Raw genomic sequence first — 26,202 nt, forward strand, 5'->3', positions numbered from 1 at the left:
TAGATTTTGCAAAATTCGCAAGCCGAAGAGGGGAAAAAGATTAAACTAATAGATATCACCATGCAAATTACCGTATAATGGTATAATGCCATATATGAAATATACATATATGGCATTATCTAATGGCAACGTTGGTAAATTAAAGATAAAGCAGATGAAATGGTAAAATAAACACTAAAATATGTGTGTAGGATATTTTCTTTCCAGTTTAATAGCTCAATATCTCACAATTGACCAGTGCATGCTTTTGCCTGTAGAGCTGAGCTATCAGAAGCAAAGAGGAGCAGCAGGACTCCTTTTTGTTGTTGTTGTTGTCTGCCCCTATTATACAAATTCCTCACTGCAGGCTACAGTGTCTCATGCAGATAATAGAATCCGTTCTACTTTGTCAGCTGCTGTAATTGTTAATAATCCCGTGAGGCTGGAAATTCTTTGAATATTCTCTACTGTGACAAGTGAGAGCAGCCTACCTACCTACAGAGAATTCCCATATCCTTCACTCACCGACTTTCCTCTGAAAAGCCTTTTTTCCTGTGGTCTGAGCAAGGGTGGGGGGGTGGGGGGACTTTACAGATTGGTGATTGAGGATATTCTAAAAGGTCCAGTCTGCTGTCCAGTTTAAAATACGTCGCTCATAAACGTGGATGTGTCGCACGTTTGATGCCACGCGGTGACTGATTGGACGCATTCAAACGCCGTAAACGGATCTGGTTGTGCACCGAGGGAACTCCCCCCCACCCCCCCCAGCTCGTGTGATGTGGACCGTTCCTGCTTTCCTCCACATCCAGGCGAGGTGAGAGCGGTGCGCACAGCGCCAGACGGACCAGAGCGGGTGTTAGTGTGGATACGCAGCGGAGCGCACGGCTGAGGACTCTGTACAGCGCAACTCCAACACAAATGGATATTTACGTGGCTTTGTTATCTCTCTTCTTTTTTACAAAACCAGGTAAGAACACGCCGCGTTGTTCCTTTCATGAGGACTTCTGCTGCGAGTGGCGCGCGCTTCTTTTTCTTTCTTTTTTTTTTTTTTTTTACCGCTTCTTCAGTTTGCACCTTGCGCGCGAGCGAGTCACATTTGTTTTGGTAGTGTCTTTGGACTGCAGCGGATTGTTTTTTCACCTGCAGTTTGTTGAGTTGATATTTGAGAACAACCGCCGTGTGCAGATAAGGTAAAAGAGATGACACCTTTTTTTTGTGTCATTTTTTTTTTTTTACCTTAACGTGTGCGCACGTTACAACCACAGCCCGTGGAGAACACAGGTGTCGCCTGCGGGCAGATAAGCCACGATGGATATCAGTGGGCAGCACTAGCATAACTGCGTGTAAATTAAGACAGCCCCCCGCCCCCATCCTCCCGCAACCACCAGTCATTTTAAGCAGTGACCATGTCTGTTTGTAAAATGATTTAGAATCAGCTTTAATCCTCTCTGCAAGCTGTTAACACTTTCTCATCCTCCTAACCTTGATTTCTCTTCCGCAGCTCGGGCTTTCGGATCAGATCAAGACTACCAGATTGATATCATCAATGAACTTGACCTGGCAAATGCCACCTATGGAATTACCCAAGTGGCCGGGCTCCACAACAGCACCAAAGCATTCCTGTTTCGAGGTAACACACAACCCCTTTCCCCATCAATGTTTAAGTTCTGAACACGCCTTTGTCTCTACTGTGTCACACACACACGCACGCATACATACACAACCTTTGTTTCGTGTAGTTAGTGCGGGTGAAGCCACGCTGTGCCACACCTTTTGGTGTCACAGTGTTCGCTGGAATGCTTGAGAGGCACCACTCCGGGGGAGCCTCCTCTCATAATTAACTCCACATGTAATTTGTCCCAAGCACAGCAGATGCTCCGGCTCTTTCCGGACACACTCCAGCGCTCTTTGTCTGTGCAGGATTTCCACAGCTCTGTTTCCAACAGCATCCCGGGTTGCTTGCTCCCACACAACTGGTGGTTCATGCCATGGATATCAGGTTCGAGGACCCTGAAGGGCACACGGCACATGGCTGGTTTTCGCGAAAAGAAAAAACAAACAAACACTGTCTTATAATGATTGTGGGTAAAAGTGAAAGCCATGAGTCCTAATAGTTGACCTTGAGGGTGAGGTGCGTTCAAAGTGTCAGAAGACAACTTTGCTTTGCTCGCTGGCTCCTGTGCGCTCTCTGAAAAAGGACGCACACTATTTTTGGAGGATGGATTGTTGGGGAGTCGAAGTAGAAGGAGGGGAGACACGGTGAGGGAAGATGGAGAAAGATACGCGGGTGCCTGCTCGAGAGAAACTCTCTGATGATTAGGTGCTTCTGTGTGTTTTGTTTCCTGCTTGGCTGCAGCTATAGAAACAAAAAAACCTGCAATAGAGATTTTATTATCATATTTGAAACTTTTTCTATTTAGGTGACTATTGTGATGTTGATTGCTCGTACGAGGTTGACATTCAATTGGAGAGTTATCCTCTCCTCCTGGCTGTTCCAACCTTGACGGAAATGCGATGTTGGAATGAAACGGAGTCTTTTTTACTTTTCTGGCATGAAAATATTCAAATTCAAAAGATCCTGGCACAAACACCAGCAGTTTGAATCCCAAATAAGCAGCACTGGCTGTTGAATACCGTCATACGTGTGTGTGTGTGTGTGTGCGTGCGTGCGTGTATGTGTGTGTGTGTGTGTGTGTGTGTGTGCATGCGTGTATGCGTGTGTGTGATTTTCTTGAGTGCTTGGCTTGATGCGCCACTGGCTCTGTGTGAATGAAGTCGAGGCAGCTCGGCCGAATCTGCTGAGGTGAAGCTGTCCAAGATTCAGTGCTGGAGGCCATGAGGGATACACAACCTCACTTTCTACTTGATATGCACACCACACACACACACACACACACACGCCAACTCCAAGCTGCTGTCCCTATAGTTCTAAAACTCCCAGGGTTGAGGTGCAGCAGCCAGATAGTGTGGGAAGCAGGAGGCTAATCCAGGAGGGAAACTGGACCTGTGAGCGTTGGATGAGGATGCTTATGTTGTGACCAACCTTAACACTCTGCCCACCCTTGCGCTGCATTCAGGGCCCTGTAACCCATATGGCTCCACAGAGCAACTGCAGCCGAAATTGCAGCGAGGACCACGTTCTTTTAAAAAGCGGAATAGTCCCTGTTCTCATAAACCGGTCCGTGATTGGCAGTCTAGTAGAAGCTGTGCTCGATTGGGTCAGTGATTATTCAAGAGGATTTATGTGTGCTGCACGAAATCATGTCGCGCGCTGAGCTCGATACCATATTTCATCTGTGTTGATTGCAGAAATTGTGGCGGAACATATTGTAATGCTGATCAAATGGCTCGGTTAAAAGAAGGGCAATGTGGTGTTCTAATTAGTGTCAATAGCACTGAGAGAGAAAGAGAAGGCTCTGGCAGCGTCTTTGGCTGGATGCTGGGACCAGTTTCTTAGTGATTCCCAAACAGATGGTTTGTTTTAGGAAATAGATTTCTGACCCGAACGTTTTCACCAGAGTAATGCACCAGTGCCGTCAATAAAAAAGGCAGACGAGTGCAGCCTCCTCGAACGGGTCCTTATCTGGACGTCTGATCCAAGATAAATACTATAATCCCTACACTGCGATAGCGGGGTAACAAAGCTCGGCTAATTGATAGGATGTTTGTTATTGTAGCCTGATTATTTAAATTTTTTCCATGATTATTTTACATTCTGGGAACTTCTGTGATGTATTCAATGACGTGTAGTTTGTCTAGATGGAGGCTGACCTAGTTTTTCATCCTACATTCGGAACCCAGATTGTCTCCCTCATTTGTCAGACCCCTCTGTCCCAATGGTAATTTCGATTTTATGTGCTTTTAATGTTGATTATCAGTTTGTATTTTGGCATCCCACTGTGGGTACATTTGTGTCTGTTGATCTTTTAGTTTGGTCTACAGGGGAATATCTTGGCAATTTAATCATACTTGGCTTTCCTCTGCAGGGACTCAGTTCTCGGAAATATTACTTAAAAAAAACAACCATGAAATGGATTAGCATGACATTTTAATATCTCAGACCTGAGACAGGACCTCAGTTGGGCCATGTCAGTCCGGGGCACCATAGAACATCATTTTCCTTCATAATCTGACATGAACAGCAAATCCCTGTTGGAATGAGCAGGAGGAAAGCTCGATAATGTTAACTGTCAGCAGCCAGTGGGCAGCACAGTCCTGATTGGCTAAATAATGAAGGTGATAGCTAACGTGTGGAGGGTGCATTGAGTTATGTTATGTGTTCAAGCTCTATTCAGCCAAAATGAGCATTGGGCGAAGGTCAATTATAACGTTATCACTTTGTAAAAATTAGGTTTTGGTGAGAAACTTGAGGCGGATCATCAGGGATTCATGATAAATTCGCAAGAGACCGTAATGGTAATAAAGGAGTGTGGATGGGATTTATTGTTTTCTTTTATCCCCTGTTATCAAATTGGCGACTGAGAATCGTCGAATTTCACTGGCATTGGTCTCTGCTTCCAAGTTTCTGATATTGTGACATCCCAATGTGGATCCAAGCACATTTGATTAGCTCTGATCATCTGGTATATGCCCCGCTATTCATACCAGGATAAAAATGAGTGTTTGTGATGTCAAATGTGTGAAGTCCTTTCAACTGGGATTGCTTGTTAATTGGTGCCACTTCATGCTGCCGCCAGTTTTGGTGTTCGAGTTGTCCTCATTTTGAATCTGATCTAATTATCCTCTGGTCTGTTTGAGTACAATCTGACTGTCCTTGGATTCCTTTTGGGGCATTTTTTTTCAAATGTATTTATGTATTTCGGGTAGGTTTTTCATGGGTCTGTTTGAGACCAAGCTATAGATAGATTCCTGAAAGTTGAACTCTAAGCAACCGAGTCTGACAGTGTAGAGCTGAACTAGACCAGCTGAGTCTGTGATGTCCTAAAATGACCACTGAGAATAAATCCTTTTCATTTAGAGAACAACATGACCTTTCCCTTAATGCCACACTCGGGACAAACTTTACATTTGTACGCCACTGTATGAAGCTAAAGATCTTCATTTTTCATCCATCCAGCAATTTTATTTTCTGTTGTGTCTTGGGTATTACAGTTTTACAGGAAGTTAAACTCTTTAGTTTGAGGGCACTGGAAACATCTACACGTTGTCCCAGACAAATGTTCAGAAAATATCATGACTGGAAATACCTTTGAAAAATTTCTTAAATACTCAGCTACTATATGTGTACTGTGTAATATTTTACTGATGCGGCTATGAAGGAGTTTGAAAATGATCTATGTTTTAATCTAGGTAGTTTTGTTTTTAGGTAAGAAACCATAAACCGAATACAGTTTCCATTTGGCTAATGACCAAAGTCAAAATATGATAATCCATTTTCAAGTAATCCCTCATTTGTTTCCTATGATCTGGTCATGTGAGATTGCTTCTTGAAATATTTCTTTCAAGTTACAATAAGAGCCACAAAGGCCCCAAAGTCTTTTCTAATAGTTTATTTCCTGGTTATTTAAATTCTCTGAAAACCTGAATGAACAGATTGACAAATGTGTCTGCTCAGCATGGATTCCTTTGTTCTTCATTGACTCTCTTACTCAAAATCATTAATGTTAAACAGTTAAAAGGGAAACAACAAATGCAGCCTTCATCCTCATATCCCTGAGATGTATAACACGCCTCTTATCAGCCTTTTAGCCCAATTATCCGTAACATACAACAACTCTGCAGTCTTCAGGGCTGAAATGGTCCTTAATTATTGTTTAATCGACCTTCCTGTTGATTCCAGTCAAAACCTTTTTCCCAACCTCATTTAAAGCTGAAATCCATACTTAAATGTCTCACTATGGTCTGATAAAGAGCCTCAGCATTTCTGGGTTCAACTTTTGTATCCGTTGTTATCCCTGTGAATAACTGGCCAGATGGGGCATGTAAGCGTACGACAAAAGGTTTCCAGCGAAACTACAATGGACTTTAATTGCAGGAAAAATGTCAGCGATGTAACACATCAACTGCGGATGTCAGATTTTGGTGTCGGCCCTTCAGAATTAAAAAGACACTTTGCATTGATGTTTATCAACCATACGGGCATAAATCCATTGTGAAAGTGAAACGCAGTAGGAAATGCTCCAGAATACAATGTGGCCAAAAAATATTAATCAGGTCTTCAGTTAAAAGGGGGGGGGGGGGGGGGTTATGTCCTTGTTGACGAGGAACTCGGTCTCTTTGATTGCCATCACATGTTCCCTTTACACACAAGAACCAGTTCAAAGCCTCACGCTCTCAAAAGCCATACTAGGAAATCTAGGACATCATTCGCTGATGTATTGGTCACTGTCTGGCAGTTTGAGAGAAAGTGTACATTTAAAACTGTAAATACGGACACTTAACGGAATCGTTCAACATTGCCGTCTTGTGATCCCACTCTCATATTTGTCCTTTTTAATGTGAAGCCACACTCAGGGGAGACGACTCTCCAATTAACACATTACATCTTGTTTGTTTAATCCGTACACAGCAACCAACGTGTAAAACTGACATGTGTCTGTGAAAACAACAAACTCCTGTAAACTTCCTGTAAAACAGTTAGGTTTTGGGTTTTGGTTAATTAACCAGATTTGACATGTTAATTTAATTAGTGAGGTTAAGAGGTGTATGTTATTACAAGATTTATTATGGAGGTTTATCTAAACCGCAATAAGTTCTTTTAGGATTTCTCGCACAAATGTATAACTGACAAACAAAAAAGAACCCAAAAAGTGTCCCAATCTAGTTGAATAGTAACTTGTATTAACAGTGAATAAATCAGCAAATCTTGCTTTTACTTTTACTGAATACTGACTAACATTGTTATTATGGATTCATCCAGGATGTCAAACTGATTCAGCAGAGAAAAAGATAAAGCTAGAAGCTAAAGCCTGCAGATCGCAATTTAAAAGTGAACCACCTCATAAACTGGCTATTGCGAGAGAAGACAATACAATTAAGGAAAGACACTTTTTCTTTAAATCTGTGTCGGTCATTGTTTACTGTTTTCACAATCATTAAAAAGCAAAAGCAGCATGTGTAGAAATGCATAGCCTTTAGCCAGTATTGCATAGAAGTGCTAATGCCAGTTACTAATATCCTGCTAATGTTAGCTCCACAGGTTTTTACGGATAAATGTAATGTTTAAAAAACTCTGGGTAACGAGTATTACTTTTGCACAATGTTTAATTATGACAAGATCCAATTCCACAAAACCGGACAGAAAATAAAGAAAGTCTGGAACGGCTGCATGGGAGTCTAGAGAGCTGGTTGATGCTACGCTCTGATTGGCCGGTCTGTAGCCTAGGGGCGGGATTTAGCAAAGGTTCAATTAAAAGCCATGTGCTCCAACTTTCTGAGTCTCAGACCTCGTTCCTTGAATTGTGAATTCAAAGGCATGGCATTAGTGAAACTATGACCTGGATTAATATAAAGAAAAATCAGAACACCATTACTTTAACTCTCTCTCAAACTGGAGATTGTACAGCTAGCTAGCTCGTAGATTATTGTTCAAATTTGAAGTCTGGATGATTCGGGAGCATTTTGGATTTTCCCTTACGCCACACAGAGCAGAGTGATAATCACAGCGGTACGGATCAGTGCACAAGTGATTTCAGCTGCCTCTTTTGTTGGGCTATTGTAGAACACTTGATGTTGTAAGGGAAGAAAAAAAATATCTTGTGTAAGCTAAAATAAGTGTGTATTGAACCTGTAAATTGACAAGACTGAAATCACTAAATTCCAGCAATCGGTCAGGATTGAAAAGAAAAATTGAGTGCTCTGTAAGTGCAGCCAGCGCTTTGTTAACAGCAGAAACCAGACAGTAACCAGCTGCTGTTTTACCACTCTGCCCTCCAACACCCTGTCTAAAAACAAAACTCAAACAATGTGAACACGCATCATTGCAATTGCCAGCAATTGAAGATCAGTTAAACCAGGGTGAATGCAAATGAGCTGAGGCCACTTCTATTCTTCAAAAATGAAAGGAAATGATACATACTAACAAAAAGCATGTTTTTCTAAGATGGCTCTCATAATCACATTCCTAATCATTCAAACCTGTGGGTTTCATCAGAAAATGATAAGATTATGTCTTGTGAAATAAGTTTGACTGAAATGAAAAAAATGATGGTTTTGACTGGAATAGATGAATTGACATGTATACTCTGATTAATAATAAAGTTTAAGAAAGACCTATTTTTTACTATATACTATGTTTTAAAAAAAAAATCGACTAATGATCTAAAATGTTTTGAGTTGAGAAACTACTAAGGATACAATTATTTAATGTGATTAAAACTAATACGCATTTTTGCTTCAAGACTAAGACTAAATCAAAAATAGAACATTGAACTGAACATTGCTTTGTCCTTTTTGCATCAATGATACAAGAAAGAAGTCAATTATAGAAAAAGAAATGGACACTAAAACCACGTTTTGAGTAAGAGGCAAATCTCTACTTGTCAGCAAACTATCAGTCTGTCTACTTGCACATAAATCCCAGAGGTAGAGGCAACATGTTTCTCACAAATAGTCTAAATATCATGCCTTATATAAGTTAGAACATTGTTGATGCCTTTTTTTGACCAAAACATCGATACATGCAGATATAAAACGACACATCGCTGTAGACAACAGAATTTTTTTTTTAATGAGGAAGAAGGGTAATAATGATCGTCTCTAATTGCAGATAAGGAAAAACGATTCCCTGGAGTCTGAAGCCTGAATTGAGGCAGGGCAAGGCGATTGATTACAATGATTACTGTCTTTGAATACACTGAAAAGAGGAGCCCCTAATTATCTGTTATGGTGTAGGTTTTCGCCTGTCATCTCCCAACAAACTGGGAGTGTGCAATCGAAGCTCGGATCTGATACCTTGCCAGATGCTAGCTTTCATGTGTTTTAGGGCTATTTCTACCATTATTTTAATCTAATAATTTAACGCTAATTGGTTTATGCATTCTACGCGTAAATACTCAATCAACAAGTTTCTGATTAGTAAAAGAAAAGAAAAACAAACACTGTTGCTGGCTCCACTGTCTGCCTGTGTATCTTTCAACTAGATGTCTCAAGACCTTACAGAATAAATTGACATCTCGCCCTCACACCAAGGGTGCATTCATTATTTACTGTATGTGTCCTGAGGACCTGGAAGATAGGATTCGGCAGTTCTCGCATAACACCATAGACGGCCACAATAAATGATGGGTGCCCTGGTAGCCTAATAGTTTAAAGACATAGCCCATAACGGCAATGCGACTGGTTTGAATCAGGACCGGGGGCCCTCTGTCCTCCCAGATGTGCTGTCTCTCTTTACTAGCTGACAAATAACGGCTGAATATGGTTGTAAGGACAGAATTGCAATGGCTCAGGGAACCATCGGTGGGTATGTGTGTATGTATTATGGAATGTCATGGATGCCAATACCGGTATCTGGTCCTATACTGTGCTTATGTACTTGTACATGCAAAACGTATTCGATACAACCACGCACAAAATCACTCGGCAAAGACACGTTAACCTCTTGTCAGTTGAGCCTTAAAAGCTGCCCAAGGTTCAATCCATCAAAACGGGAAGCTTGATCGCTCGTATGTTAGAGAAAGGAATGCAACATTTAGATCAGCTGCGAAACATTGTTTCATTTACATTCTATTTTTGCTCGAAAATCCAGTCTAGAAACATGAACGATGTTTAGCTTGTACCTTGTAAACTCTCAATGCTTTTGTGGCATCTTCTATATATAAGTTCCATTTCAGCACCAGTTCTCTCTTCAAATATTTAGTAGCTTTTTAAAACCTCCATCAATACGTCCGCTAACAGATTTCATGTCAACTCAGAGCCACTGTATGAAAATCAGTATGGCCCACTTTGGTACCAACAGGGATTTAATCCATCGACTATGCCGATGGAGGTCATGATTGAGTTGATGGCCAGTTAAACTAGTCTCTCCACAGAGTTTCTTGACAGCCAATCAAAGACAAGTGCCTCGGACCAAAAAGTTTGGCCTTTTATGTCTTTTTAGTGTTGCATATTTACCCTGGGCACAGGCCGATAAATCCACGTCTCGCTTCAGGTTTCATTTCCTTTGAGCATATCAGCGCTGCGCATGTTACTCCTGTTTTTAGAAAGTCAAAATATGCCAATATTTGATGTGCTCCAGTGAAATGTTATCATGTTTGTGTCAGGCGATTGGGCAGGCAGAAGGCTTGGCTCCACTCAAACGGATCTGTCTGTTCCCTCACGCTGGAAATGAGACCGAGCTGCATGCATACAAAATGGAAAAAAGAAAATGGCAAACTAAAGAGCCAAATTTAGCTCACAATCGCAGATGCTGCAGAGGAATTAGACAGTAGGTGGTTCAAGTGGAAGAAATAGGTGACGACACTTTTTTTTAAAAACTTGATTGAACACAAATAGAGCAACGGGACAATATGACCCAAACAAGATTTGCTTTTGGTTTGAAGTGGATTGACTAGAAACGCAGAGGTTTCACTGAAGTCTCGTTCTCTCCTGCATCCATTTTGTTGCTATTTATACCTCCCCTTCTGACTGCAGAGTGGAGTTGGGATGCATATGTCACAGATATTACAGAGAGAGCCCCATGCAGGCAGGCCTGAGAGGCTGTGGGCAGTTCACAGGCTGCGAGCCAAGCCAGCCGACGACTCTAAGGTCTACTGCTGCTGAATCCAATGGAGGCTATCAAACCTTTCATCTTTTATGTATGAGCTTCCTGGCTGTCCTACTGCTGGAGGAGGCGAGACACTGGTACCACCTCACAGGAACCCCGGCGGAATTATTCCATTTGAATTATTCATCGCACATGAGGGCGATATCTTTTAAAGGGACAGACGTGTCTCCATTGGACCCCTGCTGCCAACTTTAAGGCAATGTGGAGGAACAATGGTGAGACACAAGTGGCATCAGTTGGATGTGGGAAACATGATCTCACCTGGCACATCCTCACCTGCAATCCATATAATTGGGATGGACTATCGCGGCCTCCTGGGACCACGATCAATAGCAGGGATCTATTTCTGGCATTGAAGCTGCCTTTTGCAGTTTTTGATCCAAACTGGAATTCTCTCCTGCTTTTTTTAACACTCTTGGTTGTGTTGGGCGATATCCAAATTCATCAGACCCAGACTTTTAGGTGGACCAGCTATTCTTTTGTTTGTGCCAAGCCACTGTTATATTCTTTGTGATATTTCTTTTAACTGTTTAACAGATGGCACGGCTCTTTCATAACAGCTGATGGTTAAAAAATGTGACCTACGGAATTATATTTTATATTTAATTTGTTAGAGACAAAAGCTCATCAAAGTTTTTGTCAAAATGTAAATCGTATCATTAAGTACTTGAATTGGTACTCCACATTGGCAAGTACTTGCATATTAGTGAAACAGCAGTATTGGTTTACCGCTACTACTTCCTCAACATTCCACCAAGTTCTTCCTCAGCTTGAGTTGGTTGGGATCTACAACTTTACTCTCCTCCTCCATGTCGGTCCAAATCACATTAACTAGTGAGCAGTAAGATTCACAGGATTCTTTACTGGTGTGGCTGTCGAAGCTTTTAACTTTCCTCCTTTGGTGGATTTTTGATTTTCTTTAAATTGTCTGAGCTCTTCTCAATAGGTTTTAGTTGCTCTTTCCTGATGACACAGCATATCCGACACGAGAGGTAAATAAAGTATCATTTATGATTTAGATTAAGCACACATTGTTCCGGATCTTAAAGATCTGTTAATGGACACAGTTTCTAAGATTATTTACTTGACAGACGCAGGCTGGATTGATGGCTCCTTTTACTCGTTATATTATATATTACATTATAAGATAGACAGCAGCAAATTATGCTTTTTTTGTTTGCTCTTATGAAAGTTGCAAGTTTAGAATTGATCATCTGAAAAGTAGATGCAATCGTCCATTATCACACACTCAAAGCCCCCTCTGAAAGTTGGGCTCATTATCACACACAGAGAAATGCCATCTGCAATAGGACACGCTCATTTTCAAATCCTCGGCTTGCATGACTGGAAACTGGCACACTAACCTCAGCGTGGAGCAATTAAACTCTGTCTATTTATCGCTGCCTCAAACTGTTCGTGGAAGGCGCGAGAATGAGCCTTCAGCACCTTCCTATCTCCATCAGAAGCCTGATATAATTAGCCCCGCTTTGTCCTGCCTGGAGCCATTGTCTTTGTTTTGATGCTATCATAGTCACGCTGTAATTGCATTCACTCTCACTCCGGTGGCTTTATAACCTATCATAGATTGGAATTGGAATTTGCTCTGTTACGACTAATTACAGCTAATGACATCTTGGTAGCACTAGGATATGATGTAGGACGCTTCCTATACTAGCAGCCACTACAACTAACAGCAACAAAAAAGTTTTAGCTTCGAGCTAGCCATTTGAGTTTGCTGTTAGACGGTTGTGTGTCGGAGTTTATTACGTTATGCATAAATCCCATCATAAAGAAACATTAATCTGGAATGTGCATCGTGTGCTGTTCATAACACATTATTAACTGACCGTACATAAAATAAATATTAAATTGATTAAATTCATGAGTAAAAGCTAAGAGGTACATCACATAATCTCCTCGATCACACATAAGGACACGCAGGCCAAACTGTAAAATGATAAAGATAATAGTATTTCCTGAAACTAACCACTGTCTTTGAGAGAACATATAAGATCATATAAAATCTCCAGCCATTGGCAAGTAGCTTTTTTTTGTGCCACGGTCAAACCTGTATGATAATCACGAAGAGATAACCATTAATAATATAACTTTATTTGAGAAAACCATAAACTCAAGATGAACACAGCAAATGTGTTTTTAAGGCATTTTGTGAGTTGTATCTTCGTAGTTTCTTGCTGGTGTATTGTTATAAGCTTGCAATCTTTGGTTTTAATGCCCTCGCATGACCTCGACAAGCAGTGGCGCTCGTCTGTGCTTCCATTGCCAGAACGTGTGCAGAGGAGAAGTATGTTGTTGGGATTAAGCAGCACTGGGCCCATCTCCCATGATGTGGTCACGGTACTTCATGGATTAACCGTGGGCATCAATAAGGTGGTTACCAAGACAACACTGACACACCGCCAAGGCATGGCTGCACATTGCTGGTAATTCACCATCCCATAAGATGCAACCTGTGGCAGCTTCAGGGCAAGACGTGTCACGGACAACCTTTTTAAAGTCGAGCTGAAGTCTGTAACGTGTTGGAGCCAGCGCCGAGCATATCGCTGTTGCCATGCGAACGCCTCGCCAAAACTTATCCTGCAGGTTTTCCTGTTTCAAGTGCAAATTAAACTCCACATGCCTCGGAGGCTTGGACAAAAGTTTCATCATCGCCTGGTCTTAAGAAAACGGTTTCAAACGGGGGGGGTGTGACCACAACTCGCGCTTCTCCTCGTTTCCATTAGGTTGACAGGTATGGATTTGTTAGACGTTGGCTAGCATTTGCTGGTTGTCAGACTGATGCAGCATCCTGATGCAGCATCCTGTTATGCACCTTAGTGTCTGTGGTCGTCACGGTGTCACTTTGAGCCTCAAGGGTTTGTGTGCGTGCATATGCATGTGTTTGGTGACCAGTGCTGTTTTTAAAATAGTTGGTACGCCATTAAACAGAACATCAGAAAATAAACGAAAACAAAAGTCTGAAGTGGTGGTGGCAGTGTCACACTTTGAAAACCCTTGCATTATATGATATCTGGAGTCTCAGAGTTGATTTATTTTTGGTCCTAATGGTGGCGTTAGATAAAAGCTTGAGGTGTCCAAAATGGAAAGGGTTCATCTCCTGGGAAGCATGCATGTGCCAGTAGATGTCATGAGAGCCTGACTGATCCTGGATTTGTCATGTTTGAGAGCAATAATCGGCCAAAATGATGTGTTGTACATAATAAAGCCTGTAGGGCTGTAACGCTACACGAAAATCCCAGTTCAGTATGTACCTACGTTTTGGAGTCACAGTCCGGTACATTTGTCGCTACAATAGGGAAAGAAAATAAAATGCAGAAAATATTTGTTTTTAATTTATTTTGAAAAATCTAAACAATAAATAGTTCCTCATTGGCCATCATTTTTTATTTTAACAGTTAAGGCAGTCAAATTCGGACATATTGCCAATTGAAAACACATCTCTGAAATGAAATGGTTCTGCGTAATGCTCCATCATAAGACTCTGACCTTGATGGTGATGTTCCTGAACTGCAGTGTGGCTTGTGCTTATTTTTACAAGACAGGCACAGTGAACTGACTGAGACCCAATAGAAATTGGACCTGTGTTTATAGAGGGCCTTTCTAGATGCAGTAACGTGACTAGCGCTTTTTTAATCTTTGGCATATTCGTACTTCTTTTTAATATATTTTTTTAGCGCTTTTTGTTGACCAATACATACAAACTACAGATAGCATTACTCATTTCAATGTATCACTCAATGGGGAGTATGTTATGGCAAATCTACGTATTAGATTTCGATATTTTGTGTGTAGAATTGAACTTTTTTGACCTCATAGTGGTGTTAAAGCAAAGATCAAGGGCGTCATGAAAAAAGACATTGAATATCCTGATAATGTTTCATGGCTGAATAATATTTATCGGGTCCTTTTGCTCTGGAGGAACTGAAGAACCTGCCATCTTAGACATTCTTCAGCTCAGCTGCTCTGAAGGCAAAGACGCTGATTTTGTTTTCTTGAGAATTTTGTGTTGTTATCATTAGCTCAATACAATCAGCGATACTTGAGTGATTTTTGCTCTAAAATTAATACGATGACTACGTTCAAATTTAATTGAAGCTAGATCAACAATCAGCCACTGCAGCGAGATGCTGTTTTATACAAAATCATAAAATAATAGTCTCTCTCTTTGTCTCTTCCCTCTACCCCTCTTAGCCCCTCTTATCAGTGCCTCTTTTTACACTCTGAGATATCAGAGACGACACTATATTTGTTGTAACTCATTAATACCACGACCCACGATAGCACTCTGAGAAAGGCAGGGCAGATTTATTTTAAATTTTTTAGGCAGGGCAGCTGCTGGCGAACTGATGAAACATTTAAAGCACACACACAATGTGTCTTCATCTAATCTCAACCAGTCTTGTAGAAACTGTGCAATAGGCCGGCAATGTTGACTCAGGTCTGGACTGGAGGTCAACTCGGATGATGACAGAAGTTTTGAAGGAACTATCAGGAGGAACTAATTTATTTTCAAATAGAATTTTAGTTTTATAGATAAGTGCTAAATGTTTCATCTGTCCTTTGGCGGTGTGAAGTCACTACATTGATGGAAGTGTTGTACTTAAACCATAAAATCGTGGTTTTGATGATGAAACACAAACCCCCTGTGGACTTAAAAGGGGGCATCAAACGTCCCATGAAATATATAAAATAGTACATCTACTTCCTGAGTCTCAAACATGACAAACGTTAACCAATGGGATAACATTAATAGAGATAAGCAGGGTTTGACTTTATTTGTTTGAATTGTGCCGACCAGTGCAGCATGGCATGAACCGTTTTTCAGGAAGTAATATATATATATATATATATATATATATATATATATACATATATATTTGTGTGTATACATATATATATACAGTATATTCATCAAAATGTGTCAACCACTCCTGCACCGTTATCCACTGCTCTTCTCTGTTCCAAACAGCCATAGATTTGCTAAAATATAGATAAATACACTTTCTATTTCAACTAATATACAAAGCTTTAGATCAAATGTTGGTGTGCAAATGCTACAAGGTACCGCCAATTTTGGAGATCATTATCATTCACTTGGGTAATCCAGAGGACTTTTTTCTTTGGTCTTGATCAGAGTTCCTTATCTTGGAAATCTGATACTAAATCTGACCAGACAATTTTATTTACCTAAAATGTTGATCAGATAGTATCTGGTACACTGATTGACACACACATTTCATTAGCTACTTGATCTAAATACTGCAAGAGCAGACTGCTCCTGTATGTACTTTATATCACACTGTAACACACTCACTTGTGTCAGTGTATGCGTAATGTTAACCGTCATTCGTCATACCTACGACCCAACTTGTATGTACAGTGAGTACGCCGGCTTTTTGCTAAAAATTGGAAGAGAGGAACATTTATCAAACGCATTAGCACATCAGTGTGTTTTTCCAACCTGAACTTGGCATCCCTCACTGGTGCAACCAAATAATTATTCACACTCGCACACTCTAATTCTCACTTGGATAAGCAGCAACATGCTCGCGCTTTAGGTTGCAGCACGAGGAGGCTGACGTGAACAATGTACAGTAAAGAAACAGATTTGAGAAACTTTTTGGTTTCCAATACTGACCCATAAAAATATGACGCAGATCCTTATGATCGATACTGATCCTTTTTAAAATAGGGGTGCAACGGATCATAAAGTGCAAAAGAAAAAAAGGGAGCGAATCAAACTTTTAGAGATCCACAGATGACGCTTTTTGCCGCCGAAACCAATTGCAGATCACAGATGATCCATATTGGTTGCAGGTTTGCTTCATTTGAACAGCTGCTGGCTACCAATAAGCTTCCAGCGTTGTGACTGCGGTCAGTTTATTTTGGGGTTTCTGGCTACTTGGCTCAGCAGTCTTGTTGTGTGAAAATGGGTCTTTTTCTTGGTAATCTTTTTGCTGATCAAACCTGTGAATGTGAATATGAATGTGGACGTGCATCTGTATGTCTTGGACATATCAGTATCCTTTGATGTCCTCAGTCGACTAAAAATAATTCTTAGTTTCCGAGAAAGAAAATTGGTTTTCATCCTCAATCCATTCGATTCATTTATATTCATTCAAAAATATTCTCTTTGAACTATTAACTCTATCTAACTAACTATTAATTTGCAAAACATCAAGAACAGTGCTCTCATTTTGGGACACCGCATATTTTAAATTATGAAAGTCATACTGTAGATTTAATTTTTTGTTAATATAAATACAAATGTTTTCCAGCATTTTAGATATACAGTATGGAAACTAGGTCTGACAAGGGAGCTGTGATACAAGTTCAAAATCTGTAACTATGGAGAATCTTTTACACGATTTGTGTGACTTAAATGGAAGTTGTACGGATGATACGTTTTGGAACAGGAACCGTAGCCTCATGTCAAAATGTAGTACTTTGAAAGATTTGGACGACTGGTTGGATTAAGATGAAATCTCGAAGGATGGCACATTTGTTTCTGAGAGCTTTCAGTTTGTTTGCAGCATTTGTGGAGGACAAAGTGTTTGCTTTGTACTTGTTTAGTGTGAAAGAAGGTCTGAAGCTCCAATTGGCCGTTCAGAACTAACATAATTTGGTTGTTCACACCAGCATGGATGCTGCACTGTATCCACTATAGTGTTTAAACCTTCAGCACTTGGAAGGAGCAACCGGGAAGAAAAACAACAACAAAAAAACAACCCTCAAGTAAAGGATTAAAGGACGCTGGATTTAAAAATAAGAAATCTGAACATTGACTGCAACACAAGGCGAGCCGTCATTTTGTTTTAGTCAGGGCTGGAGGAGGTAGAGGCAGAGCAAAACACAGTGTGAGATGCTCCTGCTCTTCCTGACTGAAAGCGTTTCATGTCTTACAGTTGTGTCTCTGAGGCGAGACGCAGAGCTGAAAATTGAGAGGGGCTTTGATGGAGACAGATGAGGCTTATTCAGTCAGAATTTGGCTTGTTGTTTGCTTCAAAAGCAGCCAAGGAGTATGAATATGTAAAAAATAGATGCTCATTTTTTTAAGTTTAAGTTAAACTATAGTTTACGAACATTTTACAATATTGCAGGTGAAAGCAGACATTATTCCAATACTTTAAGCAGTAGTTTGCAGTGTCAACTGAAAGGAAATGGGTCCTGACTTGGTTCTTTTCTGTTTGGTGTTGGCATGTTCTCGTGTCAACAGGAGATTCCTCTGAGCGCTCTGGTTTCCTTCTACCCCAAAAGGCATCAAATGCAAAATCACTATTGAATACATACCATATTAATGTGTTAACAGGGATGTCTCGATTCAATCTCAAAGATCAGTTTCGGGGAGCCCGATCTGATCCCTTGTTTTACGTCCTCCATTCAACTGAGCTCCGAAACCCCACCCGCCATAAACGAGAGCAAAATTCAAGATCAGACGTTATTTAGCTAATTTATGTGCACTCGTTTTGTTTCAGCTCAGTGTGAGACAGAGATAATTACAAGCTTTTTTTTTTTTTTGCAAGTTCAGATGAAGTCTCGAGTAATCTTGCCTTCTCACCATCTGGCCGGAGTAGAACACGGCATGGCTATATTTAAAGGATTCAAAGCATGGACTGATTCATCCCTCTTCTATCTAAGAGCATACAGGATCAGCATTGATTAGTTGTTTAGTTTTTTAGAGGCAAGTTCAGGTCAAGTTTGAAATCAGTGTGTGTGACTTGAGTCCAATCTCTGCAGCGTGGGAGTATCGTGTGTTTCACTGTCATCAATGGTGCATGGTGTTGGCTCGCCAAGTGAGCAAAAAGCCAATAAGAGCAATTTCTTAATGGGACCCGAGCAAAAGATGTACAGACGACGAAAATACACACTTGCACACATTTAGGAACGCCGTGGAGGTACTTGAATATACTTAGGTGTGCGCTCTGCAGCTGTATTATTTAAAAAATCAAAGTATCGGATCGGGACTCTGTATCCGGCATGGGCCTCAGAAGTGGAGTGTCAGATGTTTTAATCCTGTTTGGAGAGCATATGTGCGTGATTTTCCTCCACCTGCTCATCTGTCAATTACAGTCTGAAAAACAGAGACTTCAGTCCGCTACAGTTGGTCTGTTGCTGCGTTTCCTCTTGGTTTCATCAGCTCACCGTGCCCTTGGAGTTCTTCGGGACAATGAGGAAAAGGCAGAAAAGCTTTTGGCTAATCTGATGGCTGCTGGTGCGTAAACAACCCAACGTGTATTTAACACGTTCGCCTCACAGGCAACAGTCCTCTTCTTACTGTCGCTCTGCTCCGCGGCCACTTCTGGGTATTGCAACATATGCATTTCCAGTCCATAGATATTTACTGTATATCTATGTGTACGTCTATCTGCAGCGTTTTTCGTATGATAACTCAGTATATTGTTTTTATTAAAGCAGTATCGTCACGAGGGGTATTTCAATATATATATATAATATATATATATACATATATATATATATATATATATATATATATATATATATATATATATATATATGTATATATATAATAAAACCATGTTTTTAAATTTAAGAACACAAGTCACAAAGTTAAAAGAAACAAGAGCAACACTTTGCAACATGAAATCAAACTGAGAATGCAGAAAATGGTAGAATTTGAGAAGCTGGAATCAACAAATATTTGCCATTTCTGCTCTGCAACCGACTGAATGATTATCACTCTGTTGATCAGCCGGTGAAGAATCCTCTTATTTTTTCAGCACTAGAAGAAAGCAAAAAGTTGAACTAACCCCAGAGAATATTAAACGTGCCTGAATGGACCCCAATAAAGTATGACAACATAATTTTAATGATCAGGATATATAGCACCTGCCAGCCTCATACAGCAGTTTATTAACACTAAAGCTTTAACTTTACAATGGCGGATGACTTAGGGCTGCTCATGTATCACGGTGACAAAACCTCCAGAGAGAGGAAACCCCGGCACCACACACACACACACACACACACACACACACACACACACACACACACACACACACGGGAGGAAGGCCACAGAGATTTCTCAAGCTCGTGTTACGCTCGTGTTACGCTCGCATCGCCACGCTTGAGAGAGGACAGCGTTTGTCATGAAGATGGGGGGGAAACATCTGGAGTGCCATTCGTTTTAATAATTCATCGTTTCTGACTTCATAATCAACCCCGACACAGTCGGAGTCACTAAACCCCGGTAGCTTCCCCTCCTCACGCAGTCCCGTGTGAATAATCTCTCGCTGACACATGTTGAGAGTACACATGGAGATATTGTTCCACACGCAGAAGCTGGTATGCATTTCCAGTCGCCTGCGTGTGATGAGTTGCCTGCCTTCCACTTCGCCTCCGTGTGAATTGATGCCCCATTTACTCGGATAAGAGATGGAGGGAACTGTTTGTGTTTGTTTCTTTACTCTTTTTTCCTTTTTTTTTGGAGAAGTGTTGTGTGTGTGTTCACGAGCAGGGCTGTAATGTTTTCAGATAGTGACATGGCTGCTCATAGGGCTGCACGATATGTAATGCATTCCCTTTTAGATTTGAAAAGAAAATATTAGGATGTAGTTTCACAGTGTTGAATGCTTGTGCATGCTGCAATTTGGGCCCTACGGATTTATTTTCAGAGCACTAGTGGAATGAAAATAGCGTGATGCACTGCAAAACAAATATTATACACACAGAGTAATTCCACCATCTTCGACTCTTGACCTGTTTGATTTGTATTGACCAAAGTTGTGTTTTACATCCTTGCCAGCCAACTGGATATCTTTGAGTTTTGGCATCATCCTGGACATGCGACAGGCGTTTTTTGTTTTGGGATTTCCCTCCCTTTATGTCGTATAGCTGCTACATGTTCTATTTAAACTACACAATCTATAATATCTATACTGTTTAATCTCCATTAAAAAAAAAAAACTGTTCTAATTCCTTTTTAAAGTTCATTGTAACTGATTATGTCATTATTATTATTACACTCATTATAATACATTGGTGACAGGGTATCAGGGTAGAGCTACTGAAGCACGAAAAGCCTTCTAGCAGCAGCTTCTCGCATCATGTTTTGTTTTCAGTATTTTTCCTTAATGTGAAGCAGCTGCATGATCGAAAACATTGCTAAGGAGGACTGCCACTTATTTGGGCTCTGCTAAAGTACAGAAAGTGGTTAGGAGTTTTGAATCTTTTCGTACTGTAGCCCCGAACGCCGACGTGTGTTTAACCACAAATGTGCACACGCACATATATGTACCATGTAGTATGTAACCGGTGCAGGTGTTTGCTGAGGTGCTGCTACTTGGCTTTGACTGAGACGTTTTCTGGGAGAGAAGCAAAGCGCCCTTGGGTGACCTTTGGCTGTATTATCTCTCCGTGTGTCTCCTCCCTGTATGTTCTGTCAGGATCCTATCTCCCAAATCTGCTCTGCATGCTGCCCACGCTGCACCACTTGTTTGCTCCACTGCCATCGTTTTCTTTTTTTCCTACCTCTCTCTCTCCCTCTCCTTTTAGAGGAGAAAGAAATGCAGCAGGGCTCATGCAGAGGGAAACTATGTGGCCACGTGGCTGTCAGCTTGTGGCTGTGAGAGAATGATTAAGGAGACCGCCATAAACATGACTGCGTGATGATGAGGTTATTTGCCGATTTGTTGCTTTATTCCACATTTAACAACATGGTGGTTTAAAGCTCTCAGCGGATGATTTATCACAAATATAAAGAGGACAGCGCTAACGGACGCCGTTATCCTTATCCTGGCATCATATTTGTTCAAGTATGCAGAGCATGGCTAATTGAGATAAATGGCTGTGTAAGCATTGCTGACGACTGGATGGAGGCTGGCTGGCGAGCCTGCCGGCTGCTGCCGTCCCTCTCTCGGATCCAGTGATCGGCTGTTTGTCGTGCGGTACGAGGGAGAAGTGTGGAGGTAATTAAGCTTGTCTGAGTTGCGGTGGGGAGAGCTCCTCTGTTGGAGCGCCCCCCAGATCTCTACAGGGGCCCCGGCTGTACAGTTGCGCGGTCCCTCCGCGTGAGCCACACTCCCAGCAGTGGGCCTACCGGAGGCCTGACGGATACTGATACTGCACCTCAAAGCACTCAGCGCTCCACTAAATTAGCTCACATCTCAATTCCACCTATTTCCCCTGTGCGAATGTGTGTTCTTTATAATATATGTGTGTGTGCATGTGTGGATTCATGCTGTATGTGTACAGTGCGAGTGGTTTGAAGAACAGGCTGGCGTGTTAAAACCTGCCCACAGCAGAGGAGGATTGTGTCGAGCTGTGGGAGGGTGGAGCAGATTATGTATAGGATCTCAGCCTAGAGAATTGTTAACAAAACACACACACACACACACACACACACACACACTCACACTCACACTCACAATATGCAAAGAGATTTGTGCCCACAGGGACTGTTGTTGAGAGCAGCATACATTTCAATTTCTTGAGTTTATATGAAATCTTAGAATTTTAAAACACTATTTTTTTTTTTAATGAATTATGAAATGTATTACTAAAGCACCGGTTTGAATCTAATGTTATTATTTAATGTTACTTGCTGCTTTGTCTTCTACTGCAATTTACTACATTTCCAGCTTCACAGAAAGAAAACATTTTGACATCCACTCTTACTCCAGCCTTTTATGAGGTGGACGGAAAAGTACAGATTTGACTAACTTTACTCAAAGCTATCTTTGAAATAGGAGCTGTGTTTCCATGGTAGCAATCATCAACTGCTCCCAAGTTGATATACATAAAAGCAGTGTCTGTCTTTGTGCGGGAAGCCCCACTCACTGAGATGCTGGGCACAGTGGTGATGGAAAAGTGATCCTAAAATATTCTGGATTGATGTAGTTGGTGTTCTGTTCAGTACCGATCTCACCGAGGCAACCTCTCTGAACACTTTGAGATAGTTGCGATCGGCTTTTGTCCACCAAGAAAAAGATGATCCATTACGTAATTAAGACAGCTTTAGAGTTTGCTAGCGTGTTTTTCCCTTTTGCATCCAGGCTAGCTGTGTCCCCGTTGTATCTCCACCATAGAATGTTTACACTGTAAGACATGAACGCGGTCATCGCGGCGTCACCCGTTGGTTTGTGGACTGCTCTTTTGAGGCCTCGAGTATGTCGATTTGGCCGTCGCCGTATTGGCTTTTCGCAACGGGTGAATGGAAGTTATCATATTTGGACTGCGGACGAGTGACTTAGAGATGTGTATACTCTAAACTAGCGTAAACTCAATGTTTACAATGGTAGTACATCAAGTGAGACAGAATTTGCTCATGGACTTCTTATTGCTACCATTGCTTAATGTCCCCCTGTAGGCCATTAGAGATAATGCAATTTTAAGACACTTCTGTATTGGCTTCACTCGTAATAGTTATCATGTTTTAGAAAGAAGGCAAATGCACATATTTCCCAAAATGCCAAGCTATCTCCTAAATACATTTATGATAACATTTTTATTTGAATTGAACCTACAGTATTTGTTTTATATTTATTTTATATCAGCAGCTCAAATTGAGCATGACAGATTCAGTCACCTCGAGGTCCATCCCTTCTGGGTCCTAATCTCATTTCATACCACACACACATGCACACGTGCTCCAACTCTGCAGACAGTTCATAACTGGCTTCGCAGCCTGAGTGTGCATGTGTTTGGTGTGTGCGTTGGAGATACAACATGTAAATCTCGGTGCCGCTGAAGGAAATCGAAAGGGAAGTTCATTACTCTGATCTAATATTCGAGTCTGGCTGGATTTTGCGTCGGGGCTCTGCATTATTGTTCTCCCACTGACAGCCGAACGCTCTCCCGCAGATGGATGAGCTTCATTTCTCCGCGTTCCATCCTTATTTGCTGTAATCAAACCGCACTCTGTCTGACGTCTCGTGATGGAGCGTCGTCGGCTCTGTTGAAGCCCACACGAGGTGAGCAAGCCCTCTCAGGAGCCGTGGCCGGTCTCGTTAGACATGTGACTCATCACACCAATCACCGACCAGATGGAAGTTACGGGGTTTTTAATGTGTATAGCATAGGTTTTCTACTTGCGAAGGAGCAGGAAAAGTTGAACTGAATCATCAATGTTTTATCAATTCAGATTTATGAATTTTTCAGCAGCCAGGGAGTTCTTCAAATGCGAGCCAAGTCAACTTAGGGGAGGCTTGCTGACAGCTCGTCTGTGCTTGTAGGCTGCTTGACATGCACTCACAGACTTCACGTGCATCGAACTCTCTCCGTCCTTTGTGTTGTTTTTGTTGTACCAGCACTCTTCCCTTTCTGTGACTTTTCTCAACCGTATTCAACATTTCTTGCCATTTCGCTGTAACTGTACCATTTATTTATACGGTGACATTTGATAGCGTCTGGGCTTCTGCATTTCTTCGCTCTTTGCATTTTGCTTTAGATGGAAAACGGCACACTGAATTCGCAACGTCTCTGCCTCAGCTGTAGTCAAGGTTTCAAACGTTACCTTGAATCTTGGAGAGTTTTACGTGGGTTTGTTTACCATTTCCAGTCATGCCTCTGTCCTGTATCTTCGGTTCCAGCCCAGTCCCCTGCTCTGCAGTCCAGTCTCTCTGCTTCTTTTTTTTTAGTCTCCACTGCAGAGCTGCCTTGAGCAGCGGAAAGCAGGCTAGCTCCTCGGGGACAGGCTGCTGTGCACTGGATGGATGACTGGCTGGCTAGCTTCATGTGTGGATGTACAGATGACTGGAGGGCTGGATGTGTGGAAGTAAAGACGACTGCCTTCTTGCAGGATCAGAGAGAAAAACAATCATGAAAGCTTATAACATGCGATGGAAATTAGGAAGGGCATTTATATTGTTTCATCTATATTGTTGAGTTGACAAGTAATCATGCATGAATGTAACAACTACCCTGCATGAGCCACCGAAGCCGATTTGTTAGGATATAAGTGGGAGACTTGCTCCCAGGTTGTGGTGTTATTTTTACAATTTGCTCTTCTGTCTCGAGACCCTACAGAATGATTTCAAAGTGAGCAAATATGTTGCAGTTTTTAAAACAAATGAAAAGAATAGAAGGAAATAAAGATCACTCACTCCCTAATAAGAAAGGCAGGACTTCTACCAGTCTTAGCAGTTTTAAATGATGGACCTTTAGGGATTGTTTGCCAATATGCAATGTGGCTATATTATTGGTTTGTTCAGTGTGTAATTTGGATAGGGACACCAAGGTACAGCAATATACTCGTTTGTGTCATTCGATCTGAATACAGATCGTTCCTCATCTGTTACTGTTCACTCCAGAGATGCAGTTAGCGAGCAGGATACATTTCACTTTCGAGTTTTAAAATCAAACCAGTACTGAACGACATGACCCGGCTTGGTTCCAGCCGAAGTTACTGAAAAGGGTTGGCTCAACAGCAGCCTAAATCTGGCCGGTCTAAGGCCGAAGTTACACTTGTCTCTTCAAGGCAACTTTTGCCTTTTTAATACGAGAGTAAGTAAGCAGCAAAACTATCATGGGAATTTAATTGTTTAAAAAGATATCGGAAAATTTGTGCATCACCGAATTAGCATAGGAATCTCAGCAGCCAATCTTCAATAAAACAAGTGTGCTAATACTACAGGGAGGAAGAACATATTTGGAAATTGATTTTACAGCTGTTCCTCCAAGAAATAAATCCAATCAGGCAGGTTGCATTGAAGTTTTGGAGGGATCTTTCGATCAGATCCTCAGCCAGAGTTCCTCTGACTGTTTATTTGCACTTGTGGTTGTGGCTTGCAGGTTAACATCTTTTAAATCACTTTTTTTAAGGCTTAATGTTAGCCTTGGTATTTATTTATCCATGTCTAATATGCCTTATATTGTTTTTTATTTATTGCGCTTTATAAAATCAAATTGCAGTTTGTTCCATTTCTTGATCGATCTTAGAATTGCCTGATTTAACTTGTTATTTTTCCATGCGCAGTGCTTTGTAACTCAGCTTTAAAGTAGATTTTAAAGTTACTATTATGCATGATTATTCAATTAAAACTAGGGCCATACAATAAGCAGACTGTAGGTCCTTGCCTTCAAGATATTGGGGCACACCTACATCATTATCATGAAGATGAAGCTGAGCCAAAGGGGCTAACATTTTTTATATGGGTGCATTGTTGGATCTGTCGGCAGCATTTCCTCTGCCAAAGGAATCACGGAGCTCGAGGGCTTGCGATGGCCAGTGAAAAGAAGCTTTTATCTGGTTATCAGTTTGTCATTGTGGGCTCACTTAATTGGCTGCAACTGATGCCAGGCAACTTTGATGTGTTACTTCTTGTACCTTTAAGTTTGTTCCTCGCTGACACCCGGCAGCCTCTGAGCAGCTGCCAGTGATGCTGAATGTGTTGCTGCGGGGACTGTAACAATGAGACTACTCTCCAACTGAGACGGCCTCTTTGATCTGGCGCCTGAGTCTAGATAGTGTGTATTTGTGTGTTTTGTGTATCTGCTAAACAGCCATGCCGCGACTTCCA

The 26,202-nt window shown here is 41.3% G+C and overlaps 1 protein-coding gene across 1 annotated transcript in view; it reads left to right on the top strand.

Moving 5' to 3' along the window:
- Positions 1-755: 755 nt before the first annotated feature.
- The window catches only part of LOC306735257 (protein kinase C-binding protein NELL1-like), a gene marked incomplete at its 5' end in the record, with an annotated part of 216,717 nt that continues 191,270 nt past the window's right edge, over positions 756-26,202 (top strand). Inside the window, 4 exon segments of the mRNA XM_079216712.1 lie at positions 756-771; positions 774-833; positions 836-946; positions 1,481-1,609. Coding sequence (XP_079072838.1) covers positions 756-771; positions 774-833; positions 836-946; positions 1,481-1,609 — 316 coding nt within the window.

Source organism: Taurulus bubalis (assembly GCF_910589615.1).
Source record: "Taurulus bubalis genome assembly, chromosome: 4".
Classification (NCBI taxonomy): domain Eukaryota; kingdom Metazoa; phylum Chordata; class Actinopteri; order Perciformes; family Cottidae; genus Taurulus; species Taurulus bubalis.